The sequence below is a fragment of the Gymnoscopelus braueri genome (assembly GCF_963280865.1).
Source record: "Gymnoscopelus braueri genome assembly, chromosome: 7".
In the NCBI taxonomy this organism is placed as follows: domain Eukaryota; kingdom Metazoa; phylum Chordata; class Actinopteri; order Myctophiformes; family Myctophidae; genus Gymnoscopelus; species Gymnoscopelus braueri.
This window is the reverse complement of record NC_137608.1, coordinates 52,695,155-52,706,190: the sequence shown is the minus strand read 5'-3', so window position 1 is coordinate 52,706,190 and position 11,036 is coordinate 52,695,155. Positions and strand designations below refer to the sequence as shown.

Below are 11,036 nucleotides of genomic sequence, written 5' to 3'. Positions count from 1 at the left end.
AGGCCAAGTTATGGAGGAACATCTTCCTCCATTATCATAAGACATCCAATCTACTACATGTGTGGTGTGAAATGGCACGAGGGACCCCCACAAAAAGACCACGCCAAAAATTTGGCGAGGGCACTTGCATATTGTTGCTGTCGGGCAGAAACCTCTTATCTCCATAGTTTAACTTTTTTTGTTATTTCATGAATGAATGCCCTACTTGATCATAACTACAGCGTCACACTAAAGCATCTAAAGTAGCAGATCTACAAGCTCGAAACGTGGCGCGACCCGATGCGTTTTGAGCTTGTAGATCTGCTACTTTAATGTTTTGTTTTTATGACCATTCTGAACATGTTGGAGATATGAGATACAGTATGTACAGTATGAGATACAGTATGTACAGTATGTGCAGTATGAGCAATGAACTGAACTATTCAATATCCTGCTTTACAAACAGTGTGGGGGGGGGCAACATAAATCACCATAAAGTCAATGACGTGTCAATCTTTTATTCATTTGGCTTCCACACAGTATAATAATAATAACAATAATAATAATATTAATAACAATAATTATAATAATAATAATAATAATAATAAGGACATAATCTTACAATAAATACATTCAAATGAACAATGACGTTACAGGGACAACATCAGATTGTGTGGGAAACAGTTATTGTTTTTTTTGTTTTTCTTTTGCTTTACACATTTATACCCCTTTTTCTCCCCAATTTAGCCTTTATGCCAATGACTTCCTCCTCTACTTGCACAACTCACTCAGCAGTAAACAAACCAACATACTGTGTAAGTGTATACAGTACATGGTATCTGCACATACAATCTACAATTTAGGGACTTTTAAGACCTTTTTGATACCTCTAAAATGATCAAATAAAATCACCATTACTGCATCAAAAGTAATCAACAAACTATCCTAATCCTATAAACATTGGCCAAATTGTCTAAATAGCCGAGAGAGAAAATATTGTGAAAATAGTCAATCTACAATTTTCACAATATGTATCTGTGGAACCGAGTCAAACTAAATGCCTCAACTCCTATAATTCCAAGTGTTTGCCAGGGTGGGGGGTCCCCAGTTCAAATATGATTATTTTGGGGTGTCCCCAGTTCAAATATGATTATTTTGGGGTGTCCCCAGTTCAAATATGATTATTTTGGGTGGTCCCCAGTTCAAATATGATTATTTTGGGGGGGTCCCCAGTTCAAATATGAATATGATTATTTTGGGGTGTCCCCAGTTCAAATATGATTATTTTGGGGGTCAAGGTTGAGAACCACTGTAGTAGTAGAGTGTCAGCAGGCTATCTGAGCCATGTTCAGACTAGAAACATTACTGTCCATCATCCTCTGTCTGAGGTGGTTGGCAAAGTCCACCTGGGTCTGGGACAGCACCTTGTTTATGATGGCCTTGGGGATCCAGCCCTGGAGGAGAGACACACAACAATAAGACCATGTCTGATCAACTTGGATGTTTGACAACAGTTCATTGAAAATAATCTATTTAACCGATCATGAAAAAGTATCGATTTCTACACAAACAATATGATCGATTTTCTTTCAATACATTTTTTTAAATGAAAATAGCCCATAGATTTCATTTCCCATGACAGGAGTAAAAAGTTAAGCTGTTAAGTACATACCTTTAGATCCAGGCTCAGTAACCAGGTGAATTGAGTCTTATTGGGGTCATCAGCAGAGGGCTTCAGAACTATACAGGTAGGACCATTCTCCGCCCTGCAAAACACAATGGTCAGTGTTCATCAGTTTCTATTGAGCCAGCCAGCCAGCCAGACAGACAGACAGACAGACAGACAGACAGACAGACAGACAGACAGACAGACAGCCAGACAGACAGACAGACAGACAGACAGACAGACAGACAGACAGACAGACAGACAGACAGACAGACAAAACCCCAGCATATAGTGTTGTGGGGAAAACCTTCGCATTTTCAGCGAAAGCTTAAAAAATGAAAGGACAAAAATGACACTATAGACTATAGAGTAAGTGGTTCTCAAACCTTTTCATGTGAAGGACCCCACAAAATGATACGTATTTGGCTGCGGACCCCCAGACGCAAATATTTGAGTTAAACAAATGCACCAATTTTCACTATCTTTCAAATAGCTCGGTGCCACACTATGAGCTTGTAGATCTGCTATTTTTTGAATAGCCAAAGTATACCATAGGGTTAAAGTGGTTAAAATGACTGTGACGCTAATTTGGTCACTAATTGGAACTAATTTAGCTGGGGAGCCCTGGTACCCCTCCCCCCGCCCCAAGGACCCCTGGGGGACCCCACTTTGAGAACCAATGCTATAGGCCTGAGGGACTCCGGTGGTGGTGACACCTACCTGACCACGCCCCTCTGCTGGGGCATCTCAGGGTGCTGGGTGGACATGCCCGCCAGGAAGCAGGTGGAGCCTCGGCGCTTGGCACAGCGGACGCTCACAAAGTCTCGCGGCCCCACCACGTTGCCGGGGGTCTCTGCAGACACCTCGTGAGTCACCATGGTCTCCCGACCGATCTTCTGGAGGATCTGGAGACACCAGAGGAGATGTCAAGATTAAGATTATTACTATTAGATAGATAGATACTGTAGATAGATAGATCAGGGGTCTTCAACGTTTTCAGGCCAAGGACCCCCTAGCTGAGAGAGAGATGAAGCAGGGACCCCCTACTCTATATTGTATAAAATGGTGTTTCAGATAAACGTTTGCTGCTCTTTTTTCCCTCTACACCTATAACTCTTTGCCAAAAATAGCCGATCTACAAGCTCACAACGCCTCGCAGCGCGAGGCGTTGTGAGCTTGTAGATCGGCTATTTTTGGCTAAAGTTCTCCCCAGCAGAAAAGGGACGCTAGGGTTCAAGTAATGTAAAGAAAATAAATAAATAATATCACACAAAGATTTTGCGGACCCCCTGTAGTAACTCTAGACAGACAGACAGACAGACAGACATGTTGTGTTCGTGTGTGTGTTAGTAATAAATGCTTGAACATGTATTATTATTTTTCAGTGACAGTTCTAAATGTTTGTCACCTTGACTTGTTTGACCCTGGGGTTCCAGTCTCCCATCTGCTCCATGTTCTCCACCAGCTCTCCATACAGCCTGTGTGAAGGCTGGTCCAGGACCACCTCCAGTCTGAACACCTTCCCCACGTCAGGCAGGACTTTACTGAGAACCTTATCCCCGTTGGCCTGGTGGTGGTGGGGTTGCATATCATTAGCTTCATAGCATAATTGATTAACTCATATTTTTACGGTTTTCAGGGGAAACAAAACAAAAAAAAAAACACTTTCTGCCTAAGTCACCTAGATGTCTTAAAAAAATGTTATCTACCTTTTTATGTATATCTGTTTAACTCTACTCTCCTAACACTGCTGATTCATCCTGCCTTATTGCCAATGTTCTCAGCCTATCACAATTACATTCAAAATCATTTCTGCCTAAGTTATTGCTTAGGCAGAAATGCTCTTTCTGCTTAAGTCATTTCGGAGTGTAACAAGCATTCTGATTGGCTTAGGACATAGGCAATAAGGCACAATGATGCAGCAGTGTTAGGAGAGTAGAGCTAAAATGTGAATTTGACCAAAAATTGAGTTAGGCAATGATGTGGTTATTACTCACAGCCTCCACCTCTATGGTCCATCCGTCCTGTTCACTGAGGATGCTCACAGCCTTCTGCAGGGCGTTCTCTCCTTGCTTCATGTAGGACATCTCCTCCTCACTGTAGCCCTGCAGCTCCTCTGGGACGCGAGAGCCTTCAGACACAACAGAGAATACAACATATAAGAGACTGACAGTTAAATGTCTGTGACTGTTCCTGTTTGTGCCCTACTGTACTGGCTCTCACACGTTTTCATGTCAAGGAAGGACCCCCAAATTGATATGTATTGAAAGTGGAAAATGTTGAATAATTATGAATTATGTAAAGGTTTGAGAACTACTGATTTAGAGGGCATTTGTAGAATCGTCCTCAAGTCTTAATGGGTTAAAATAATTAAATGATTCAACAATTTCGGTATATATCTTTTAAACTTAATGTTCAAAAACAGCAGATGTACGAGCTTGTACATCTGCTGTTTTTGAATGCCAGCAATATAAATGGATGAAGTGGTTAAAATGATTGTGATGCTACATTAACTAATTTAGCTGGTGACCCCCTGCCTGATAAACAACATCCCAGAGGTAGAAATGTACAGACTTCTTCACATCACGTCATATTTCTTTCAGTTTCAACAGCGTATACAGTGGTATCAACTATACCAAGTTGAGTCTATGTGTGATTCCTCAACAGCAGGTTTGTGTAGTATTGTACAGACACTATCATATTGTATTCATATCTAATATGGTGGAGAGAGAGACTCACTGAGAAGGGAGCTCCTTCGACGGACTTGTCTGATCCAGTTGCTGGGTCCTGGACCTGCTATCTTGTTGAGCTCATGGTGGATGGCTGCCATGGCGTTCTTCTGCAAACCTGGGGTTATATGTGGATATGAAGAATAATAGTTCATGTAAACACAAACCTGGGGATATATAGTATGTGGATATGAAGAATAATAGTAGATATAAAAGAATACTAGCATTCAAACACAAGTCCAAACCCCATAAGGCAAAACAACATGTTGGCCTGTGTTGTAGCACATATAGATTAAATGTCTGTAGCTTCACACACTCAACAAGTGAGCAAATAACTAACACAAAAAGGTTGTTGTTATTGTGTTCAGTTCAGTGTTGTTCAAGCATCCTGCAGTGACTTCAAACAGTCACTTTGGTGACTTTTAAACTACTTATTCATACTACAGTGTCACACAAAAAGTTTCAAAATAGCTAGCTTGTAAATCTGCTATTTTTTCCCTACTTTTTGTATTTGAATCCTGAAAAGTACAGTAACAGTTTTGGAGATATGAGTTTTATTTTTGCCCGACCGCAACGATACATACAAATACATTAAACATGTTTCTAAAAAGCCAGGATGATTCCATCTCCCCATTCACTCACCCGTCATGTTCCTCGTGTGTCTGTAGGAGATACCAGCACACAGTTTGAAGGTAGCAGGCAGCATGGTTCTGTCTCAGTGAGGATGGAGGTTCAGAAGCTTTCTTTCTTTCTTTCTTTCTTTCTTTCTTTCTTTCGGGAAGAAACTGAAGAAACTAAATCAGAAGTTGATGAAGGTATAAAGACTGAGAGAACAGATGATGATGAAATAAATGTATAAGTGGGTTGAAAGCAGGATGATCTGATGATGAGCGGAGCGTTAGAGAGGGTGTGTGTTGTGTGTTATGTGTGTGCTCAGTGGTCAGTGGCTCTGTATATAAGGGCTGCGTGTCCACAAGGCCATGGTGTTTATCTATCTATCTGTCATTATCATCACAGATAAACACAGCATCAGGGCCACATGGAGCCACCGCTGGCCAAGGCTGACGGCCGGACATGACGAGCGTGTTTTAGTATCAGTGGTTCTCAAAGTGTGGTCCGGGGACCCCCAGGGGTCCTTATAAGGGGGGGGGTTGTAAGTTCCTTAACAACTATAAAAACAGGTTTTCATTGTGATACCGATAAATAGGGACTTAATGTTGGTTCCAGTGGTGCAAAGCTAGAACACAATTAAAACATGCTCTGAAAAATGCACGTGGTATAGTTATACAAGTACACACACACACACACATACACATACACATACACATACACACACACACACACACACACACACACACACACACACACACACACACACACAGGACAAAAAAAACTGTAAGCAGTGTGTGGTTAGAGAGAGATAGTCAGGCCCGCAGAGGTCAAAGGTGAGACCCCGGACTGAAGTGATTCACACAACATCCGCTGCCTTCACATTCCTCCTCCTGGAATGAGACTGAGAGCATCACATTATGACTCTACAGCAGGGCTTCTATACGACCCAAACTAGTACACTTATATGTTAACAGTGGTGTAAAGTAAGCACATTTACTCTACTGTACTTAAGTACACTTTTGGAGGATTTGTTTTTTTTTTACTTTACTGGAGTTTTTTTTTTCATTTTCATTTTTCAATACCTTTACTCCACTAAAAAAAGGCAAATATCATACTTTTTATTCCACTACAATTATTTGAAAACTTTAGTTACTAGTTACTTTGTAGATTTGAATTATTATTACAAAACATACCTTAACTACTTAAGCCCTGTTTAAACTTTGGCTTTTTGAAAATAGCAGAATTAAGCTCACAACGCGCCGCGTTGTGAGCTTGAAGATCTGCTATTTAAAAACAAAAACTAAAATACTACATTTTATACATAATGATACCCTGTGTAACAGGAAATTCTGCATAATGAGTACTTTTACTTTTGGTACTTTAAGTATATTTTGATACCAATACTTTTACTCAAGTAAGTTTTGATTACCGGACTTTTACTTGTAACAGAGTGTTTCTACATTGCCGTATTGATAATTTCACTTTTATTTATGAAATGTAGTACTTTGTACACCGCTATACGTTAACAAAAACAAATATCACTTATACCATCTTTAAAATAGCATAAAACAGCGGACCTCTGCCCTCACAACGCGTCGCCATGGCAACACATTGTGTAACTTGTATCACCAAGATATTGAGTGCAGAGGGAAAACAGGAGGGGGCCTGGTACAGAGGCCTGGTGCACTCCGGTCAACTCATGTAGTTAAACATTAACATTGCTGTAGGAGTCAGGGGTCAGTTTGTGGCCCCGCCCCCTAGATGGACAACTAAATGGTACAGAAATACCTAGAGATGCATTACTAGAGATTAAATGCATTTCACCTGTTTTTACATGAACCAATTGAACCATTAGCATCCCTATTCTGAAGGGAACATTAGAGCCCAAAATAGCCTGAATCTACAAGCTGAATCTGTGCTTCGACGCGTTGTGAGCTTGCAGATCAGCTATTTTCCAGCGAAGAGGTTTGGTGTAGAGGGATAAACGAGCAGACCAAGTATACTAAGTAAACTATCGATGGTTCAAGTGGTTAAATGTCTGAAAATACACATCAACCTGAATCCAACATATTAATAGAAAAGATCACGTGTAAACAAACACACAAACAAACACAACACGAAGCTGATCTATGAAATCTATGAACGTTTTTAATCTGCAACACCATCTTATACAATATGTAGTGGGTGGGGGGGGGGGGGGGGTCCCTGCTCCGTCTCTCTCTTAGCTAAGGGGTCCTTGGCCTGAAGACCCCCTGAGTTAGTGGGTATAGAGTAGAGAGACCATCTGGTGTTCAGAAGGTCACTGGATTGACAAAATGTGTCCCTGAGCAAGACATCATGACCATCTGGGCACAGGTGTGTGTGTGTGTGTGTGTGTGTGTGTGTGTGTGTGTGTGTGTGTGTGTGTGTGTGTGTGTGTGTGTGTGTGTGTGTGTGTGTGTGTGTGTGTGTGTGTGTGTGTGTGTGTGTGTGTGTGTGTGTGTGTGTGTGTGTGTGTGTGTGTGCGTGCGTGCGTGCGTGCGTGCGTGCGTGCGTGCGTGCGTGCGTGCGTGCGTGCGTGCGTGCGTGCGTGCGTGCGTGCGTGCGTGCGTGCGTGCGTGCGTGCGTGCGTGCGTGCGTGCGTGCGTGCGTGCGTGCGTGCGTGCGTGCGTGCGTGCGTGCGTGCGTGCGTGCGTGCGTGCGTGCGTGCGTGCGTGCGTGCGTGCGTGCGTGCGTGCGTGCGTGCGTGCGTGCGTGCGTGCGTGCGTGCGTGCGTGCGTGCGTGCGCTGAAAATGAGCACATGTGCTCAGTTACTACCCTGGCTAAATAAAGAATTAAAAAACAAAACAGACATGGTATCATAGGTAGTTTCTTTAAAATGCCTCTATAATAGTGCATGTTTTTATTTGTATTCTTTCTTTAGAATTATAACTATTTAGGAGTTGTACACAACACCCGCAATGTGCACACCCCCCCCTTCTGATAACACATTAATAATCCAATTAACTACATTTATTTTGTTCTTTGTTTCCTCCACAAAATGTAGGCATGATTATATCTAATGTAGTTACTGTCAGAGTGCTTCAGATGTATTTAATATATTAAACTCTGGAGGAAGGTGCCACATGTCACATGGGTATTTTTGCTACAAGCTTGCAGCACTTCTCTTGTAGATCTGCTATTCTGGAAAATATTTGAAAAATATGGAAAATGTTTCCACATCAATCTTCTCTTCTGAGACAAAAATATTTGAAAATAGCAGATCTACAAGGTCACAACGCGTTGTAAGCTTATAGAACTGCTACAGCATGTTCAAACAGCATGTATAAAATAGGGCTAAAGTGGTTAATGTATAGTAAAAGTACAATATTTGCCTCTGAGATGTAATGGAGTAGAAGTAAAAGTATTGAAAATTGGAAATACTCTAGTAAAGTAAAAAGTAACTCAAAATTTTACCCAAGTACAGTACTTAAGTACATGTACTTAGTTACTTTCCACCACTGGTTATAGGTTATTGCTTCATCATTCTGTTCATCACATGTTTAGTGCATGAAGGCAGCGGCCATGTTTAGACAGCCTTGTGCTCTGGTTCCAATAAAAGCCCACACTATCTAAAGGACAATATTGCTCTGAGAAACAACGTGAGGCGTACGTCAAACATCAGCTGAACGTCAACAGAAACACAGAGCAGGACACTGTGTGTACGGCGCCCAAAAAAAGAGGACAAATTCATAAATCCTGTAGAAAGATTGCAGTGACCTTGACCTGTGACCCCTCCTCACTCTGACAGGATGGCAGATGGCAGATCAGTGTTGCCAGTTTCTGCGAGAGAAACAGGTAACCAGCTCAAAATAAGCGACTATAGGGCAGGTCAGTCAAACTGTATTGTTCTAGTGTTGTTTTAGAGCAGTGGTTCTCAAACATTTTCATGTCAAGGACAAGGACCCCCAAATGATGATGTATTGGGACACACAGTCTTCTATCTGAAAATATGTTGTGCCAGTGACCTCACTCCGTACAAGATTTGTGTTGTAAAATGTGTCAAAAACATTCCAGTTCTTTGTATTAGTATTTAAGTTACTGTTGTTTGAGTCCTTAAGTCATTTTGTTATATCCATGGAAGCCAGCTTTTTGTATGAAGTCATATTTTTGTTAGCTTAAATTAGAGTAGAGAATAAGTAGGATGTTGTTGTAACTTTATTTTGTGTTTGTTAGGTTAGTGTTTAAAACTCAAAGCTTAGCTTCAGGACTATTATGTTTATTTCCCTGAGTTGCTCCGTGTGTATATGATTTTGTTAAGTATTTCATTTTCTGTTTCACTCCCTGTTGCATCCCCTTTCCCCCTAGGCTATAGGGTTAGGGTTTCCCCCCTAGGCTATTATAGGGATGTAACATTTTCCCCCTAGGCTATGGGGACATAACATTAAAAAAAAATATGGAAACTTTTTTTTTCTTACATTACATAGTGTAATGTAGCCTAACTATTACATTACAGTATACTGTATGGACCAGAGAGAATTTCTTCACAATGAAAAAAAAAAATCTGTCTTACAGAAGCATTAGACATTGATTGGCTGTGCTGCTGTACTATAGGAAAAGTTCCCTCTGTGTGTGATTTAGGGATGGGACCATATGAAAATTACATGTTACAAAGCAAAGATGCTGAACCGATTAAGACCTGAGGTCGATTCTACAAAATGTCTCCTAAATCCTTTTTTTGATTAAACTTATGTTACTATGTCAGTGGTTCTCAAACCGTTTCATGTCAAGGACCCCCAAAATGTATTTGGCCGCGGACCCCCATCTCAAAATATTTTGATCCAGGGACCCCCAGAAGCAAAGATTTGAGTTACAAATGTTTGCTTTAAAATAATATATTCAAATATTTGCACAAATGTTCACGATTTTTCAAAAATAGCAGATCTACAAGCTCATAGCGCGGCACTCGGTGCCGCTCTATGAGCTTGTAGATCTGCTATTTTTGAATAGCCAAAGTGTAAAATAATGCTTTTTAGCTCAAATCAAAAAATGACACAGATGTGTTCCAGGTCTTAATGGGTTAATTTAGGAAGAGCCACAAGAGGCCAAACGGTACACATGGTCTCCTAAGTGGACGTCCTATGATTACTCGTGCTAGATCTGGTGACAGTGTGTTGCTGCTGGGACAGAGGAAGGTTGATAACAAAGTCGATTTTCTCCTGATTCGTCTCTCTGAAAAAAAGCCATTTTAGTATCAGAATGCGTTTTGAGCTTCATGCAGTACCTCTCGCCATCCAGTAGAGGTCCTACCCTACCACAGGATTCTGCATTTCTTAATAGGAGAGCAGGGAGACAAAATACAACCAGCACAGTTGTGTCAGTTATGTTGTATTAACACAGTGTTGTGTCAGTTATGTTATATTAACACAGTGTTGTGTCAGTTATGTTGTATTAACACAGTGTTGTGTCAGTTATGTTGTATTAACACAGTGTTGTGTCAGTTATGTTATATTAACACAGTGTTGTGTCAGTTATGTTGTATTAACACAGTGTTGTGTCAGTTATGTTGTATTAACACAGTGTTGTGTCAGTTATGTTGTATTAACACAGTGTTGTGTCAGTTATGTTGTATTAACACAGTGTTGTGTCAGTTATGTTGTATTAACACAGTGTTGTGTCAGTTATGTTGTATTAACACAGTGTTGTGTCAGTTATGTTGTATTAACACAGTGTTGTGTCAGTTATGTTGTATTAACACAGTGTTGTGTCAGTTATGTTGTATTAACACAGTGTTGTGTCAGTTATGTTGTATTAACACAGTGTTGTGTCAGTTATGTTGTATTAACACAGTGTTGTGTCAGTTGTGTTATATTAACACAGTGTTGTGTCAGTTATGTTATATTAACACAGTGTTGTGTCAGTTATGTTGTATTAAAGCAGTGTTGTGTTATATTAACAGTGTTGTGTCAGTTGTGCTGTATTAACATAGTGTTGTGTCAGTTATGTTGTATTAAAGCAGTGTTGTGTTATATTAACACAGTGTTGTGTTATATTAACACAGTGTTGTGTTATATTAACACAGTGGTCCATA

The 11,036-nt window shown here is 40.6% G+C and overlaps 1 protein-coding gene across 1 annotated transcript; it reads right to left on the bottom strand.

The window, feature by feature from the left end:
* Positions 1 to 1,165: 1,165 nt before the first annotated feature.
* Positions 1,166 to 5,080, bottom strand: star (steroidogenic acute regulatory protein; the record flags this gene model as incomplete). Its single annotated transcript, XM_080434006.1, has 7 exons — positions 1,166 to 1,433; positions 1,652 to 1,745; positions 2,366 to 2,550; positions 3,054 to 3,212; positions 3,643 to 3,776; positions 4,385 to 4,492; positions 5,017 to 5,080. The coding sequence occupies 7 exons, from the start codon at positions 5,078 to 5,080 to the stop codon at positions 1,305 to 1,307; spliced, it is 873 nt and encodes a 290-aa protein (XP_080290132.1). The 3' UTR covers positions 1,166 to 1,304.
* Between the last annotated feature and the right edge of the window lie 5,956 nt (positions 5,081 to 11,036).